At 31.5% G+C, this 19,935-nt stretch overlaps 2 protein-coding genes across 4 annotated transcripts in view; one reads left to right on the top strand and one right to left on the bottom strand.

The window, feature by feature from the left end:
• The window catches only part of LOC140451493 (epithelial splicing regulatory protein 2), a 42,935-nt gene extending 28,499 nt beyond the window's left edge, over positions 1–14,436 (bottom strand). The window contains exon 1 of one of the 3 annotated variants that reach the window (XM_072545330.1): positions 14,182–14,436. The gene's annotated coding sequence lies outside the window, so the exon portion shown is untranslated. The remainder of the gene's footprint in view (positions 1–14,181) is intronic. The other 2 variants (XM_072545328.1, XM_072545329.1) reach the window with 2 other exon arrangements.
• A 615-nt stretch (positions 14,437–15,051) lies between these two features.
• Positions 15,052–18,850, top strand: mats (MOB kinase activator-like 1). The gene is made up of 5 exons (XM_072545327.1): positions 15,052–15,270; positions 15,530–15,696; positions 15,862–16,089; positions 16,154–16,317; positions 16,601–18,850. The coding sequence occupies exons 1-5, from the start codon at positions 15,257–15,259 to the stop codon at positions 16,679–16,681; spliced, it is 654 nt and encodes a 217-aa protein (XP_072401428.1). The 5' UTR covers positions 15,052–15,256; the 3' UTR covers positions 16,682–18,850.
• Positions 18,851–19,935: the final 1,085 nt, after the last annotated feature.

Below are 19,935 nucleotides of genomic sequence, written 5' to 3'. Positions count from 1 at the left end.
TCTAGCTTAATATTGCACTTAGAATACTTTATAAAACACCAAATTGTTCATTTTTTCACCTGCTACAATTTTGCTTTTTATAAAATTTTCGATAAAACGTATATTTTTGGAGATATTTGCAAAAAACCGATGAAAAAATTGCGAATTTTCAATTGCCAATAACTTGAAAAGTATTGGATTTTTCGAAAAACTTTATAGATGATTTTTTGCTTAAAATTAGGCCTTCTATCGATATCCGAGGTTATTTTGAAAAAAAAAATCACCGCCGAGAAGGGGTGGCAACCACCCCCAGGGTGGTTGCGGAGTTCAAATAATTTTCACTTTTGAAGTTAAGGGTAAGATGAACCTAATTCCAAAATTGTATGCAATTCGGTTCACAGTAAAAAAATTCGGAGCAATAATGCTTCAATGACTGCACTATTTTTTACATTGTTTAATAATGATGAGAAAACTGAGTATATTACTTTTACTACTTACCTTTAAAATCGTAAAACACTAACTAAGAAATATAATCAATCAGTGTAGGCTGTAACAATTTATGTTTTGTATAGCGCACACGAAATTTTGTTAAAAAATCCATAGCGAGAATAGCATGGTAGCAAATTGGCAACAATGTTAGATTTGTCTTATAAACAGTGGCTTCGGTATTAAATCTATTTTACGAGGAGGTATCGAAAAATTGCTTAGCCTAATGTAGAAGCGAACAAAAGTTGAAAGTCTTATTTTATTTTTCAGTATAATCTCCTTTTAATTGAAGACTGCAACGGCCAGACCTTTCAAAAACAATTTTCGTCTTGCTCTACAAACCAATTCTCCACAGCTTCTATCACCTCATTGTTGGACGAAAATTTACTGATCTTTTAGACTTTTTTCAGTCTAGAGAAGATGCAATACGTCATCATAGTCGAACGGAGCCAAATCTGGCGTCTAGGGCGGTTTTTGAATAATTCTAATTCTAATCACGAATTGTGCTTTATCCGTAGTGAGAGGGATACCTTATTAAAAAGGTACAAAAACCGTTAGGCTATTATATAAACAGTATTTTAATTTTCTTTAAGTAAATTTAATTTACATCGTAATATAATTAGAGACGTTTAGTTTATAAGAAGACTATTGAAATTAGAAATAACATGCGTCCAATTAACCCATTAAGGGCCGAGACAATCAACAAAGAGAAATTTGACAATTGATTTATTAGATTGGATTAAAAACACATACATTAAGACTAATTTACAACCAAAAAGAATTTTTTTTTCTCATGAAAGGAAAAACAGGTGGGTGCGTATACGCACTTTTGGCCGAATACGCATACAATTTTTAAAAAAGGAACATATTGTATCTTAACTGTAAATTAAATTTTAAGATGAAAATTTTCGAAACATTCGGGGTGTAGATGCACTGTACACTTTTTACATAAATAAATAGTATTACTTTTGCACATCCGACATTTTCTTCTTGCACTATTATCGTCTCTTTTTATAATGTGGCCAATATTGTCGAATCTAGTTTCATCTGGTAAAGCAAATTTAGATGGACGTCCATATACTGAGTTTGACAATGATGTAGCGGTTTCTTCACTATTCTCTGCACGTCCACTATATTTTAGTAAGTTAAGAACCAATCTCGAACGAAACTCCAGCTGGGAAATTTTAGAATCATTCGCAATTTTAAAATTTTTCCAACTATTGATCATCATACTGTCAATCATGTTAGTAAACAACGGCCACCACCACTTTTTTCCTCTTATTTTAATACGGTAATTCACAATGCCATTATCATGCAGATCCACTCCACCCATGTATTGGTTATATTGGTGAATTAGGCTGAGGGATAAGAATTTCTTTGTGTTCTTTACGGTTATAACGTTTAGTTTGCATAAGGGGTAAAACGTCACATGTATTTGTCATTACAGTCACTACTGAATTATCGTTCCATCTTGTCACCAAAACTTCTAAATTGGAATCGAATGCACATGTATATGAACCCCTTTCCTTTTTTTTTTTCATAATTTTGTTTTCTTCTAGAGGACACTTAGCAGTGCGATTTTCCCTTACTGTTCCTGTTGCAAAGAATCCTTTTTCTTTCAATAGTCCAAAAAGAGCATATGACGTAAAGAAGTTGTCGAAAAAAACCTTATGTTGCTGTGGGTTTTTAACTATCGAAAGTAAATTCAAAACAACTGCCGTTCCTAAGCTAAAACTATTATCTGTTTTCTCAGTTTTTCCGCCATATGGAATAAATTTGAACAAATAACCAGTATCAGAACATAAACACCATAGTTTAAAACCAAATCTAACAGGTTTTCCACGGATGAACTTTTTGCACGAATGTCTCCCGAAATATGGAACCATTTCCTCGTCAATGGAAAGATTTTTTGCAAAAACTCCAAATTGTGCAAACTTTCGGTTAATTATTTCAAAAATTGGTTACAATATAAAAAAAGCAAATATAACGTTTACAACACACAGCAATTTTATAAATAGTGAATGAAGTGTATTGACTATTGACGAGATCGTAATTTCAGATTGTTTAGTCTACGAAAAAAATATAATATGGTTTCGGCCAAAGGTGCGTATACGAATCCATCGTATAAACACGCAATTATAGACCTTATTTTAAAGTATGAATGAATAAGTTTTTAGAATAATAAAGATTTCAACATATTTTTATAATTATAGAATACAAAATATGAATTAAGTTTATAATTAGTATCGGAAAAATTTTTTGTATGAAGATGTGCATAAATCATTAAATTATGCAAAATTATAAGAATCTTAAAATATTTAAAAAGTAATATTTTTGTCAAAAGAAAAATGATACTATATACCTCAATCTATTGAGATGTTACTTCAATAAAAAGAAAACATTAAAAAAATTATTTTCGGGCCAAAAAAAAATTAACAATTAAGGTTGCGTTTACGCACCTTTGGCCGTAAATGGGTTAATAAAGTATATGAATTGTTTTGCGATTGTTAAAATTATCAAGGAAGTAGTTTTAAGGTTAGAGAAAGTCCTTCGTGATGTCACTTTCAAAATGCACTACATGTAAAAATAATATCAATCCTATTAAAGATTTTATTTGCTCTTGTAGTTACTAAATATCAAAAGAATGTAGCCAATTTTCGGCTTGAGAACTTAAATCTATAGAAATGGATCTTGCTGTATTTCTGCGAAGAATGTAGGTATGAATTTTAAACAGTTACTATATGTTAATAAAACACATTAGTGAAATGCAAGAGGATATCACTACACTGCTGGAAGATGTTGTCAGTCTCCAGAACTATAAAGCTGATATTATTAACCACCAGGACAAAATTGACATAATGTGAAAATCAACTCAAGCTCTCGAACTTTCATTTAAAAAAACCAAACATCAAGTTTAATTAGCGAGCGTGGAATTCACCTTCTGCGTTTCGTTTTTAAAAAAAGATGGGGTGTAGATCAACATCTCTTAATTTACAGTATATTGTTATTAGTATTATAGTATTAACACTTGACAGAATACAATTTAAATAAATAAAAATTTGTCTAGGAGCTATGATGTCTTCGACTAACCAAGCAGTTCTAGCAGAAGTCCAAGAATAGCCCCCTACACATACGTAGGCAAATGTTAGCCAACAAACGTCTAATAACATACAGATCGTTTAATGCAACTATGGTTCACAAAATAGGTTTACTTTTGACAGAAAATTTAACAAATTCTTACTGAAGAATAAAAAAATTCTCCTCTTGCAGAATCTTTTATTGATACGAATTCATTTCAGTCTGATATATTACATCTACCAAAATTTTCTTTTTACGAACAAGACCTTGAAGTTGTGATAGACAAACCAACCATTATATTGCCCTCTTATTCAGACTTACCAAATTGAACTTAATTTCATATTATCCATACTAAGCAAATTAGAGAAAGATTTAACAATAATTTATACAAATGGAAAAGCTGTCTAAATTGCTGGTTTCGCATTTTTTGTTTTAAACAGCAACTATTTTGAGAACTATCGAATTCCTGAATGTTGTTCTATTTTTACAGCCTAGGCTGCTGCTATACAGAAAGCACTAACTTGGTGGTCACTATTTATTGTGAGACCAGTGTACTGCTTGCCAGTGTCGTAGTTTGAGAAGTACGTATCGCAGAGACTGTTTGACTTGTTGATTTGGTCGTGTTGGATATTTTATTAATTTTTTTTCAGATTGGTGCTTAGTATATTGCTAGTAGTAATTAGTGTATTAAGTCATTTAATGTATCTATAGTGTGTTTATTTTAGTTATTAATAATAGTTATTTAACAATATGGCTTCTAAAAAGACAGGAACAAAAAAAAACATCATACTTTTGAACAGATACTCTTCAAATCATCTCGAACAAATGGCAGGTGACGAAAATCCAAAGACAATGAAAAATCCAAAGACACTAGGAGTGTCCTAACAAAAAGTTATATTCTTTTAAAATAAATAGAATATTTAAACCAGCTAATTCAATTTTGATTCGAGGGTAGAACCATAATTTATACCGATGAAAGATATATAGGTACACAGCAGCCGTACTGCACCATATCACTGGGCAGATCAAAGTGGAAAAACTTTGATCCAAAGAAACCGATTTCTAAGGGCAAAATGCTGATTATTGTTTATGCTGGAGGAGAGACTTTGTACCTAACGCTGTGTGCGTTAATGTTCGTGTGAATTTTTAAATCAGGTGCATATTTATAATTAAAAAGTCAATTGTTATAACAATAAAAGTAACGTAAGCCATAATTACTTTTAAAGTTTCATAATAAATCAAATTCTATCTTTGACAAAAAATTCGTAAAAAGCTTATTAACGACTGTCTACGAAACTAATAACGAGGTAAAGGTCGTTCAGCAAAAATATACAATGATTATTTTAATTCGCCGAAAAATCCTCTAAAATAATTTGTACGATAAGTTTAGACATTTTTTTCACCTGTTTATGTATACTACTTTGAGCTTAAACATCATGGACATCAAGTTCTTCGTTTGCCTCCCAATCATCCGGAGTTAAACTCTATCGAAAAAATATGGGCTTTGTAAAAGGTAGAGTGACAACTCATAATACAACATTTAATATAAATGATGTTGAAAATATAGCAAAAACTAAATTTTCAGGAGTGTTCTTAGAGGAGTGGACTAAAATATGTAAACACGCGCAAAAATATAAAAACATTCAAATCGAAAAAGAATATTTGTTAGACACTACGCTGGACCACTTACGCAATTTGTTGCTAATACTGGTTGATCCGAAGAAAGCTTTTCTGAGGATGAAGATAGTGATTCAAATGCAGGAATAGAGATCTTATAATCATGCGAGGAATCATAACTAACTTACTAACTTCTTGTTTAGACAAATAAATATATTACTTAATTAGTTAAATAAACTACTTATTTTTTTGTATTATTGAAACCCTTCCTTTCCTTTCTTCGTAGTGTTAATAAATTGTAAGTATTGAGGAATTTGTTATTTATTAAAGTACTCCTAATATTTTACTCATTATTTTTCGAGTGCAACTGACTATAAACTTCATAATGATTAAAAACTATGAAAATAAAAAATTAACAAATTTATTCTTAACTTAATTGCAATATACTTAAAAAAACTTATTTAAATCTACCTGTTTCCGTACGCCACTGGTAGAAATAGTCCGACCACCTGCGCTAAACACTACGTCACATTCCCAAACTTGATTTGTTGCACTCTACACCCGAGATATCCGAAATTACAAACGTTTGCGACTTTAAAGATCTTTTTTCTATTATCAGGAGTATTGGCAGGGAAAGATGAATGTTAAAATATAAAGAGGTTCACAAGACTTCAAGAAACCATTACTTTTCTATTCATCCATGCTTACCCAAAAATATTCAATATTTCAATTTTACCTATAATAAAGTACATTCCTTATTTTTCGATTGTCTTAATCATAGGAAACAGACTCAGAGCCTATATATTTAGGTTTAATCAATCTCAACATTAGCCTACCGGTTAACATCATCAATCTGTTATCTTATTCTGACAAATCTATATATAATATTCTAATCAAGTTTATAAACGATTCTAAGATAAAAATTTAAACATCCTTATAACAATTTTCTGTGGCAAAAAGATTCTTTGTCTAATGCCATCTCTCTCTCCACACACACATACACACAAGTTTAGATAATGCACCTACTAATAGCAATATAATAGTTCTTAGAGCTAGAGAATCAAAAGTGGCGTACCTGGAAGATAACATCCAACATGATATCCGCATCGCTATCCAAATTTCTCAAGAGCTGATTGATATAAATTATATTAAAAAGTGTCAAGCTTTTAAATGACTATCGTCGGCAATGTTGCCATGATATTAAAAAAGCCAAAAAGAATATTTGCAACCTTGGTTTTCAGATGTATGGTATATGATTTAAATGAAAGGTGAAAATAATTTAAAATTGGTCTATAAATCAATATATTCATAAATCAACCCTCAAAAAACGTCAGTTAAGGGATTGCACTATTTTACACATTCATTTTCATAACATTGGAGAAAGGTGACCAAAAATTGAAGCTTTCTAATTAAATGTTAAAACGTCTGTTGTAAAAACAACATGTTATATTAATTTTAGTTTATTTTTCGTTCTCGCAAATATTGGCTTGGATCTTATGCGACAGACTGTACTTCTTGCCTACAAAATATGTCTCATAAATGCCTTTATAAGGGCCTGGGGTTGTAACGACTGACGCCGTCCGGTCGACACTGACCCGGTACTGTACCCGCTGGGGAAAGGAAATTAATAAACTTTCCCCCAACAATTGGTGGAGATCAGACAAAGTTCCATCAACGTCCATGTAACATATTTGTGATTATTGAAACCAATCTACATACAGACATAACTGATGGTGAGCTTGGCCTTCATCATCATCATCATCATCCAGCCCCGTTTTCACATCCATTGTTGGATATAGGCCTCCTCCAAACGTCTCCAGTTCTCTCTATCTCTAGCTGCTGCAATCCAGTTTGTTTCTATTCTCCTTAGGTCGTCGGTCCATCGGGTGGGTGGTCTGCCTCGACTTCGCTTGTCGGCTCTTGGTCTCCACTCCAATAATCTCTTCGTCCATCTTCCGTCTTCCATTCTAGCAACATGTCCAGCCCACCTCCACTTTTGTTTATTGATTCGCAGTATAATATCGTCAACGCCAGTTCGTCGGCGTATCTCCTCATTTCTCACGCGATCTTTCAAGGTCAGACCCAGCATTGATCTCTCCATTCGCCTTTGTGTTACCCTCAGTTTTTCGGCAGTAGCTTTCGTTAAAGTTAGGGTCTCTGCTCCGTAGGTCAAGACTGGTAGGATGCATTGGTTAAATGCCTTCCTTTTCAGGTGAATTGGAGTATTTGTTTTAAAAATGTCTCTCATCCTTCCATATGCCGCCCATCCCAACGTGATTCGTCTATTTAGCTCGCAGGTTTGGTTGTCTCTGGTTATTCTGATTTCATGACCCAAGTATGTGTATTTATCGATTAATTCTACCTTGTTGTTATTGATCTGTATCTCTTCGCTGGGAACCATATTGGTCATCATTTTGGTTTTCTCGAAATTTATCTCCAGCCCAGTTTCTTGTAGTATGTAATTCAGTTCTTGGAGCATGTCTTTGATCTCTCCCAGATTATCTGACAGAAGCACGATATCGTCCGCAAAACGTAGATGGTTTAATCTTTCTCCATCGATGGATATTCCTTTCTGTTGCCATGTTAGTCTTTTAAATGCATACTCAAGAACGGTAATGAACAGCTTTGGTGACATGGTATCACCTTGCCTGACTCCCCTTTTTATCTTTATCTTATTAGTTGCTGAATGTAGACTTATGGTTGTTGTGGCATTTTCATATATATTTTTAACTATATTACAATATCTGTGGTCGACCCTGCAATCTTGTAGTGCTCTTAAGATGGACGGTAATTCCACTGTATCAAACGCCTTTTTAAAGTCTACAAATATCAATGCCAAGGGACGGTTATATTCGTTAGTTTTTTCTATCGGGGTTTTTAGGCACTGCAGGTGATCATTTGTGCCGTAATTAGGGCGGAAACCGGCTTGTTCCCGAGGTTGGTAAAAATCCAGCTTTGTCTCTAATCTGTTCGTTATTATTCGGGTGTATAACTTATAAAGATGGTTAAGGAGACTGATTGGTCTGTATCTTTCCAGGTCTGCTATATCTCCCTTCTTGTGTAAGAGTACAGTTATTGAATTATTCCACTTTGTTGGGATATTTTGATTCCATAGACATAGATTAAAGAGCTTTTGAATTTTGGTTATCAGTACTGTGCCTCCTATCTTTATCGCTTCCGTGACGACACCGTCCTCCCCCGGAGCTTTGTTATTCTTCATCTTTTTTAGAGCCTTGTAAATTTCGTCCAAAGAGATTTCTGGGATATCTTCGGAACCCTGATTTTGAACCTTCCTCTGCTGCTTGGCCTTCCTACTTATTATATTGTTATGATTAACAACGCCCTAAGCATGTGCCTGACATAAGAGTAATTCGAGAAGCCGAATCTTTATCAACAACGTTCGAGAATGTCACAAGGCGATCTTTGATTAATCAGTTTTACGAGATTAGCGAAGTGTTTGTTTTGTAAAGCGATATCCGTGAGTATAATTGCGATTTATTAATGTAAGTAGAATTTATGATATTTGGTGAGTTTTTGTAGTTGAGTAAGTTAAAATAAAGGTAGTTACCTCACATTTACTTCACTTAATTCCTGAATCCACAGAAAAACGTAACAATCGTTGCTGTATTGATGGAATCATGATACGAGTATGTGTAAAAAATCTATAAACTCTCTAGAAGTTAGAGTAATAGTAGAGTAGAGAATAGAGAGTTATACTTATTGAACACTCATTTACCTGATTACAGCTTGGTTCCCAGTATGTGGTTTTGTGTGAAGTTTACATACCACTCGCAAGTATAGATTCCTATATAAAACAGTAATTACAGGTTTTTGCATCTAATTTATGTAAGTAATCAGAGTTATATATTAGTGGATATCGTTTCCTGGCACTATTCATAAGAGTTGGGCGTAATTTAGACCTCAATTTCACGAAATCTTTGTTGATATTATAACATTAACAACTACTTTGTTAGCATGGATTGGGATGACTTTTTTCACTTCTATCAAATTATTTAGCATATTTTTACTCAATTTGTGCTACCAAGAGGTTCATGTGCAATTATCCAAGATGGTTTACTATAAACTTAAACTGCTATCATCTAAGAAATAAAAAATGAAAACATTGAGAGTTTCCACATCTAACTTATGTACAGTCTGTGAAAGTCTATAATCAATCATTTATCCAAAAATATATTCGTAACATTAGAGATCTGTAAGTTTGATTCTTAAAGAAATGTTGTCTGTCCAATATATCATCTTATCTACTTTTTTATCTCATACATTCACTCTCATTATAATAAGGTTGAAAATTACACTATATAAATAAAGTGGTCAATATGTTTACCATTTTGCCTGACAAATCATTATAAAAATGAGCATATAAATAGCATCCTTACAGATGTCGATTCATGGTTTAAGAAGTATACTAAATAAAATTTTTATGAAACTAACGAAATATTAGTTACAATATTAGTTTTTGAGTTTTCAGAGTTTATAGGCAATATGCCGAAATTATTTTAGAATATAAAGCCTATTAATCCAGAAAACCAATGTGTCATTTGCTATATTATTACTGCTACGATGCTGTTCAAAGCTTTTAGGACTTTAAATATTATTTTTATATGGGATTAGGACACAATTGATTGTAATGAAAATTACTTTTTATAGGTACTTGATTGGTTGATGTTTCGATTCCCACTCCGCAAATTGTTTTGGTCCAATTTGGTTTTTGAAAGTTAGCCCAAATCAATTGTGACTTAGTCCCATATAAACATAATATTTCACCTAGACATGCCACAAGAAAATAGTTTCAGAACCATTTGAAGACTTTGTTGTATTTCTTAGTGACTTAACTCCTCAAAACTAGTTTTTATATCGAATATGACAATTTCTTTAAAAAATATTCCAGTTACTTCAGTTACATACACATTTTAATTGTTATATATTTTGTCTCTCTCCTAACATCGCTAGATATTTTTAAAGTTAGGTCAAGATTAAGGTGGAAAGATGGTGTAGACAAGGATGCGAGGATTAGCGATTGGGTAATGGTTTGCAATACATTGGAACGACAGGGGAAATAGAATATGGATTGTAAATCTTCTCGATGATTAAGAGGTTCTGTAGGTTTTACAGCTTCATGGATATGGTTGCACAACAATTGCGATATTTTAAAAATAATATATCAGTAATATTTTAAGTTTAGAAATAACAATCACAACTAATTCAGTTGACATATTGTTAAATACTAAAGTAGCATTTATCTGTACTCCAATTCTTAATCTTTCAATTAAATTATTGTTTTTAGTTTCAAACGACATTGTCTGACGATATAACTATAGATACCTTAGTTTTTTCCAACAAATGTTGTAGTAGAGATTTATGGTGAATTTTAAAGTTAGAATTATTTAATTAACAAATAATTTTAGGTGATTTAACCAAAATCAAGATATATAAAGTGTTGTATATGTTTATGTATTACTAAAATGATGTACACTTTTAACTCAAACCATTTCTTAGTTCTTAAATATTCAATGGATACCTGTTTTAATAATTACCACAGAACTTTCAGCTTAGAAGTGGCTAAAAACACTCAATGTTGGTACTAAATTGCAAGATAAGATTTTAAACAAATCAAAAATCCAAAAGTTGATCTCAAAGTTTCAATTTAAATTTTTGAGTAAATAGGGTCAGAGGGAAGATTATCAATGAATGTGGGCTATTACAGTCTTTGAAGTTCATAGGCTGTAGTCTAGAAGTTTTGCCCACACCCACCACAGACATTGTTAAAGACAATACAGCTACAATTATAATTGATCATGAGTGATCAGATGACAGTTGAACTCTGAACTGACTCAGTTCAGAATAGGAACTCCCACTATGCATATATAGGACAATATGTGAGGTCTGATGGTCATGGCATAGGGGCTGCAGGTGTGTCATTAAGTGTAAATTTTTTATAATAAATTTAACAAACACCAAAACATACAAACACACGAAGACAAAAGGAAAAAGGTATGCCCAGAAGAGGAATAAACAAAGAGTGAATATATATAAAACATCTGCCAACATCCCAAGAACTAGTATAATAAGTATGTCAAATATAAAATTAGTCAATTGGCTGAAGTACAACAGATGGCTTCCAAAGAAGAAAACCAACAAAAACTGGAAAAAAAATGTACCACTTTATAGAGAAAATTCATGAATCAAAGTCTTCAATTCCTGTACATACAACTTTTTTTAAAGCAGGAGCAGAAGTTAAGCAATCAAAAACAGTGCTCTAAAGTTTATACATAGAACTTATGCAGAATGTAGAAATTTGAACCATCTATATCAAATTTATTCTAGTATTTGTGGCAGCCATAGCTCAGCAGCAAAGATACTGGTCTTCTAAACCAGAGCCCTCAAGTTTGATTCTCTGCACTTACAGCAGCATTTTCATTTCTAAAAATGAATAATGAGACATCACTGTGCTTTGAAGTGCACATAAAAGCTGTCAGTCTACCTGGACAAGTGTGCATCTACACTTGTTACCTAAAACAGGGTTAAAGATGCAATTGGTACCAGAACAATCAGACAGGATCGGTCCCCTAGGCTAGTGTGCATCTCTACTAGTTACCTAAAACAGGGTTAAAGATGCAATTGGTGCCAAAACAATCAGGAAGGAAGACCCTGGCAAAAATGCCATATGCTATTATTATTATTATCTCATATTTTACAAGAATATTTTGTATACAATATAAAAATTGAGATTGTAAAGAGAGTACATTCAAAAAAGCATTAAATAAATAAGTGCTTATTAATAATTATAAATATAGACTACTAATTGTATTCTCAGAGTCCCACTTTCATTCAAAATTGATCAGTTGACCAACACTAGTTGCTACTCCATCTTCATGTCCTCAGCAGATAAGATATTCCTTTCTTTTTCGGTGAACATCACTTAACTCCTTCAAATATTCTTTTTTTTATTTATTCACTTTATTCTGTCTTGCACAAATCATCCAAAATATCATTTTTGTACAAGATAAAATTAATAACCTTTAGTTAAAAAAATAATACTGATACCTAACAATTTTAAGTAAGTACTATCTGTAGTAAATATCCAATTCAATTTTATAAACAATGGTCAAAGTTGAAAAATTCTATTTTCTATCCTGGAATTTTCTGATTGCTTCTCAGATAAAATATCATAGATCTTTAAGATTGAGGAAAAACTTTTAATTACTTTTTTAAATGTTAAAGTAAATACATAATTCATCAAGATATAAGCAGAAAATGGCCATTATCAGTAACTGTAAGTGTGCTAAATTTCAACATGTTAAGTGTAATAATTTATAAGTTGCAAAAGTTAATAACACCCAAATTAAATAGAAAAAAAAAATAATGGTTTTAGCAGATATCTGAATAAATTATTTACCTATTTTAACATTTTTTGATTATCATCCACTATTTAGTTAGACCAATGATACAAACCATGATTTAAAATATTTATATATCTGTAACACTTTGTATAAGTAAAACCATGAACTTTCTGTTCACAGCCTTTGCTTATTAGTCTCTATTGGTAATGTCATATATATAAATCAAGCAAGTTTATTTGGATTGCACTGCCACATTATGATGTCTCTAATATTCCCATGGTCACTAACAAGTTATTGTATCCCATCCTTACCATGAGCAGTATGAACTACCTGACCTGTTGATAACTTTTGAGCTCTAAGGAGGACATTTGTCATTTTTTATTTACAGATCAAATATAAAAATTTACAAAATTATATCACAAATGATTAAGCCAACTGTTAACTTTTGTCAACCTTTTCGTTGTTAAAATTCCACAGGAATAATTTTTAATGGGTCTTGTTAGCATCAGAGGACTACCAGTGTCAAGATGATTATGGAAAGTTCAAATTAACAGGAATAAAAATTAGACAAAGGGTTATATTAAATATTATGTTTATATGTAATTGAGACACAGTTGATTGTAATGACTATTTCACTCATCTTAAAATTTTCACATAATCTGACCAATCACAAACCAAAGACAGCTTGTGTTATCGCGAAAACACCAACTGTCTTTCAATTCTGATTGGTCTATCAGCTTCGTGTTTTCAATGACGTAAGCATGGATACCGATCGCAAAGCAAAGTTTGACGTTTGCCAAAAAAATTATTGTAGCTGTATACATCAAAATGAGTCGTTTCGGTGGTACTTCAAACGAAGTTATAAACCAAAACATTGAAGAAAATATACCGAGTAACACAAGAAAATCTAAATCTTATATATGGAGACAATTTATGATGTTCTGTGTGGATCGCAACTACAAATTAGATGCAGAAAATAACAACAAAAGACTAGCATTCATTCTTATTCTACTGAATTTTTGACCTATCACTTTGTTCATGAAATAGTCTAATAAAATACCACTCATGATTTAATTTAGCTTATAAGTCTGTCTTTTATTTCTAAACTCAATTGAGTTTCTTAAAGAAAACACCACTCGTCCTACGGACTCGTGGTGTTTTCAAGCAACTCAGTTTCTTTTAGAAGTAAATCGACAGACTTATCGAAAATTGAATCACTAGTGGTATTACTATTGAAAATTCCATTTTTAACTAATATTTGATGTTTCAATTAGACAGCTGATTTCGACAGCAGTCGAAATCGAGCAGCATCTAATTTTTATTGCAATTAACTGTACCTCAATACTTATGAGAATATATTTCTTTTAATGCTTCAAACAAAAAGGATCACCAGTGGTGTTTTAAGGATGAAACGGCAATGGAGAATTAAAAAATCTAAATGATTTAAACGAATTTTTCGTCATAAAAATGATTCTAAGCTTTATTTGGAATAATACTCGACAGAACAAGAATCAAGTATTTGTATAGATAGGTAGCCCTGTACTACTTGGTGCAAAAGCGTTACGGCCTGTATACTGAAAAATTCTCCCTAAATAGATAAGATGTCCTAAAGTGCTATAAATTTATTTTAACTAGACTATAAAAAACAAATATGCTATACCTATTTTGTCAATAAATCGTTCATCCACCAATGATTTAAGTAGAAGCCATGTTGAAGTCGTACTAAGGGGTATATGTCGTGAAACACTCACCTAAAAACTAACTATTCTCCGCCTAGAGGCAATAAAATTACGATTTTACAGAAATAATTCTTCACTGCGATAAAAAACCTCGTTTCTTTTCTTTGGTTTTTGATATCTTACAAAATGGCGATATTGGAGTGGCGTTTGTTATTGATAACAAGATTAACAAGCAAAAAATGATGATTGGTTGTGATGACGTAACGATTACTTACAATAAGAATCGATTGTTTTTATTGAATAAAGGTAGATGGATTCTAAAAACTGTTTAAGTAAAAATAATTTTTAGTTTATTTTTAGTAAGTGTACGATTTTCAAAAATAATTGGTTCATTTACAAATATTTCTTTATTTGGTACCAAAAAAGATTAAAATTTTTCGATTAATCAAACCATCGATGTTAAAATTAGATTTGATATTTGATCAAGGAAGAACTGTCATCATTTCCAACCAGATTTCTCTGAAACTATCAAGTGCTATAATAAGCAGTTTATTTATGAACCATTTCAGTATTATTTATAATATTATTTTAAATTTAGAGGCTATTTTGAAATAATAATTATAATACAATTAATTGATATCAATAATTTCTGAATGCCATGTACTAAATATTATGCAAATAAACATACATGCCGTTAGGCCATTGGTCTGCAATTATTTACAGAAAACATAAAAATAAATCATTAAACGAAGTAATTAAAACTATTTAATTATTATAAACGAATATTGTTTCCTATAAGTTTTTCCTAGAAAATTTTCATTGGCACGTCATATTGGCAGATGTCATTCTTGTCTTATATTCCCTTTGTTATCTTTGATAACGAACGAACATGTTTCTACAAATGAAATAGAAAAGGGTACTTTTATTACAAAAAATATTTACATGCATTTATTTATTACTTATTACAACTTAAAAATAAGTTATTAAATATAAAACGTATTGGCAATTGTGTACGATTGTAAAGTTAAAACAATCATTTGTTTTTATGTATTCACAATGAGTTTCTTGTTGTAAGTATGAAGCCTATTTTTAACTTTTAGTAAGAATTGAGATATTTATCATGACAAAAATAAATAAATCGTTTCATGAGTAACACTATTAATTAACAGTATAGATTTTAGATTGGCGTTATTTAGAAATTATTTGATGTTTCTTTTGATAATGTGTAATTGAAAATTTTATGTATTTTTAACTCCAGAAAGCATAAAGCTAGTCATCTTGATATTTTTGTACAAATATTTGGTAATAATAGTTGATATACTTTTTCAGCGGAAGTCGTTCGTCTAAAACATTTAAACCAAAGAAAAACATACCAGAAGGAACCCATCAGTATGAGTTAATGAAACATGCTGCTGCTACATTGGGATCAGGAAACTTAAGACTAGCTGTGATGCTTCCAGAGGGCGAGGACTTAAATGAATGGGTTGCAGTAAATAGTAAGTAGATCTAACATTCACAACAAATGGTATCGTTTAGTCCCAAATCTTTTGGCATTGTCTAGAAAGACATTATTTACTAAAAATAAAAATGTTGCTCTTCTTTGACACCCCATTACAGACATACTTTATATAAAATCTATTCCATTTTTGATTTTGTTGTAGCTGTTGACTTCTTTAATCAAATTAATATGCTTTATGGAACAATAACCGAATTTTGTACAGAGGACAGCTGTCCTATTATGTCTGCCGGACCAAAATATGAATACCATTGGGCAGATGGTCATACAGTCAAAAAACCCATTAAATGTTCAGCACCAAAATATATTGACTATTTAATGACTTGGGTCCAGGACCAATTAGATGATGAAACATTATTTCCATCAAAAATAGGTAAGCGATTTTGTATTTCTTCTGAACAATTTTTACCTATTAAATACTTATTCTTTGTTTCCAGGTGTCCCATTTCCAAAAAACTTTCAATCCATTGCTAAAACTATTCTGAAGAGGCTGTTTAGAGTGTATGCCCATATATACCACCAACATTTTAGTGAAGTGGTGCAATTGGGGGAAGAGGCACACTTGAATACATCCTTTAAACATTTTATATTTTTCGTGCAGGTAAATATTTTGTTTCAATAAAATCTAATAGAATTTTTGGTATGTGCATTCAGAATTTGATTTAAAAAATAAGTGAATGAAATAAATATTTGTCAAAAACATATTACTATTAATTGAATTAAAAATATTTGCAGTCACTTTGTGACTGGCAACCTATTATCAATGTATTCTCTTAATTTTAAATATGTTTAATAAACTACTGTAGTGATCTTGTTTTATAACTGAATCCTTGTTTTTGCTATTACTTAGTACTCCAATAATTAAATAAAGCATTTTCTTTTAGGAATTCAGCTTGATTGAACGTCGAGAACTGGCCCCTCTACAAGAATTGATTGATAAGTTAACTGCGAAAGAGACTCGATGAATACTCTAAGCTTAATAGGATCTATATACCTCTGCCTTGTATTTAATTTGACTTGTGTGATCCCTTTTGGTCTATAGAAGATTCTAACAAGGAACACATATTGCACATGATATACTTTATACTTTAGCGATTGAGTTGAAGGAGCGATTTTATTATTTAGGATTTTCTTTTTACTGTTATATAGTTTGTTATATTTATAGTAGTTCATTCGATATTTTTTATATCTAACGCAGTATGAAGTATTTATTTAGATTGCTTAATACAATTTGTGAAACTTTGGAAGTGACAGGGTATAAAATTGATCAAATGTTTGGACTATTTTGTCACTTCAACGTTTTATTTTTTATTTAAGTATCGTCTACATCTAGTCAAACGATTTAGTTTTTGAGCGTTTTCATTTTACAATTGATATAGAACAGTTTATAAATCATTTTAATGTGCAAAATATGTGAAGAAAATCAATTAAAGCAACATTTATTATAAAATTGACATGAGGAAGTGAATTTTTTATTGAATACTTGAGAATCATGTTATGTTAACTAATTTTCAACCATTCGAAGTAGCAAAATGGTCCAAAGGTTATATCTATAGCTTTTAATTTACTATTATACTTACCAAGTTTCATAAACACCTGCTTCTTAGAGTTCCTGAAATATTTAGGACATTAAACATATATTTTTATTTTACCTTTGTTTGCAAATCACGCTTTACAACTTGACAATGACTGTTTGGGTTTCATAATGTGGGTATGACATCGAATATACTGCTTGAAGCTATCTGGGGACTTGCACAATCATTCTGAAGTTGTAACATACTGCACTGAAGTGCTCTGGAGTTTTATCCAACACCACTGTTTTAAAAACACAAAAAATTTATAATAGGCTGTTAGTGAATATTTTATTTTCTTGTTTCTGTGTCAGTTTTTTAATACTGTTCCGTAAATACATTTTACTTTCACATTATTGATTGAAAATACTTCTAAAATCTTGTTTTTTGACTTTAACCATAAAAATTGTTTTTTTACTACAAAAATTGTTTTGGCATTGGTTAAATAGCATAGTTTTTCTGTTCTTGTAAGAGATTTCTAGTTTGTCCCTCATTTTGAAGTTCACTTTTAATTTTCTCGAATATTTCTGCCGATTTTATTAAAATTTTTAAAGAGAATATCACTGAAAATGACAAATTCTTGAAATTTCAGAAGGGCTGTAGAAGAGTACACAGAAAATAATGCAAGAGTTGGTAGAAATCGAAAAATGGATGTATTTTACTAAAATTTATAGTGTATGATGATCTATTTGTCATTCGAAAAATGCTGTGTATCGAAGAACTCATCTAATTTAATGATAGGATTATCCAAAGGTGTCAAATCTGCAGATTGAGGTGGCTGTTTTAAATTTTTAGCTCCCGATATACATTGCTGGTGAATATTTTGGACAGGTAAACCTATAAAGTACCTTTGAAGTCCCAATAGACCAATGCAAGGACTTTGCTCTCTAAGACCTGATTGTGAAGTCACTTTTTACTCAGAGTATAGTGGCATATCATTGTTTTGTACCCAGATAAAATTAAATTAAGAAATGAGTCAACTGGGTTAGTGCGAGCAAACATAACAAGCTAATGAAGGTGTTAGGCTATTGTATATGCTCATATTGTGTCTGAGATATACATAATGTAGTAAACATGAATGACATGGTTGATAAGTGACAGCAACATGAACTTAAGTAGGAACAAGTTAGTGCATCACACTCAAAATAATTTTTCTGGTTAAAAGTTCAGTAATGGCGGTCGAAGGAAACAAGTGAATTAAAAATACAGTTGGTAATATTTATATGTGAAGATTAATTACTTTTGCTAGACAATCTGGTGTAATGGATGAAATTTATATAAAATATTCTTTGCACATGACTTCTATCGATATCGTAATATGTTTAAGCTTCACCAAATCCACTTATGACTATATTGGACAAATTATTTTCGTCTAGCTTTGTGTATGTTACTAAATTAGTCGCAAATGTCGTATGTAATAAGGTGTTAGATAAAATTATTTTTTTATTTTTTATATTCGACGCAAGAAGTATTTTCATAGATGTTTTCTCCCTAAATCAACCAAAGTGATAATATGTGAACATCTTTGGCATTTTAAATTACAATAAAATGAACAATATTGCAGATTTTTATTTCATCCTCTTATCCAGCAGTTCTCAACATTTTAGCACTGATGCCCCCTCCCTTTGAACACTGTAGATAGCTCACGCCTCCCCTCCAGTCAATAATTGGTTGGTTCAAGTTAGAACAGTGAAATTGACGATGCTAACTCTATGTTAGCAAAAGCTGGGATGCAAAATAAAAATCCAGATATATTTAAATACGAAAGTTTATTTGATGTCTCATTAAACTTAACATTGTTTATTTATTTGAGAAAAAGAATAATCAAAAAATCAAATACGCATATAAAGTTGAAAGTCTCAATATGAGTATTTTTGCACTTTCAATGAGAGGGTTGGCATTGTCTGTTCTTGACAAGTTTTTCGCTATTCGGTTGAAACTGTGTCAGACCACACCTCAAGTCACTTTCAACGTCCAGCCTTGAACGGTATTTTGATTTTATATACGCCAATGCAGGAAAACCAGATTCGCAAAAATATGTGGATGAAAACTGGACTAATAACTTCGCAGATACTAAAGCCACTTCTGGGTAAACAGGAAAGTAGGTTAACCAAAAAAATTCTTCAAAGTCCATGTTTGCAAAATCTGCTTTTGCTTGTAAATCACTTCTTCTTCTTCAGGTGTCATCTCTTCTACGGAGGTTGGCAATCATCATAGCTATTTTAATTTTTGAGGCAGTAGCTTTAAATAGTTGTTTTGAGCTGCATCCAAACCATTCTCTCAGTCTTGAGCCATTAATTTCGTCATCTTCCGATGCTTCTCCTGATATCTATCTTTCCTTGAATTATGTATGAGTCGCAGGATGCCATACTTCTCGCCCCGCATCACATGTCCGAGATACTGTAGCTTTCTTTCTTTAATTCTAAGTTCAACTTCCTTCTCTTTAGCTATTCTTCTCAGTACTTCATTGTTCGTAACTTTACCCAGGAAACCCTCATAATTCTTCTATATGTCCACATTTAAAAGGCGTTAAGTTGTCTTAGTTAAATTGTGTCTAGATTTAACGTCCATGATTCCACTCCATAGTATAGTACACTGTATACGTACCATTTTGTTAGGCATACTTTAAGAGCTAATGTTAAATTTTT

This window comes from Diabrotica undecimpunctata, chromosome 9 (genome assembly GCF_040954645.1).
Source record: "Diabrotica undecimpunctata isolate CICGRU chromosome 9, icDiaUnde3, whole genome shotgun sequence".
Taxonomy (NCBI): Eukaryota; Metazoa; Arthropoda; class Insecta; order Coleoptera; family Chrysomelidae; genus Diabrotica; species Diabrotica undecimpunctata.
Note: the sequence above shows the minus strand (reverse complement) of the source record. Positions and strands in the feature narration are given on the sequence as shown.

What these genes read in the sequence shown, in the direction of transcription:
- mats (XM_072545327.1), top strand. An exon ending in TGAATGGGTTGCAGTAAATA is followed by an intron (nt 15,697 to 15,861) that starts GTAAGTAGATCT and finishes ATTTTGTTGTAG; the next exon opens with CTGTTGACTTCTTTAATCAA. An exon ending in ATTATTTCCATCAAAAATAG is followed by an intron (nt 16,090 to 16,153) that starts GTAAGCGATTTT and finishes CTTTGTTTCCAG; the next exon opens with GTGTCCCATTTCCAAAAAAC.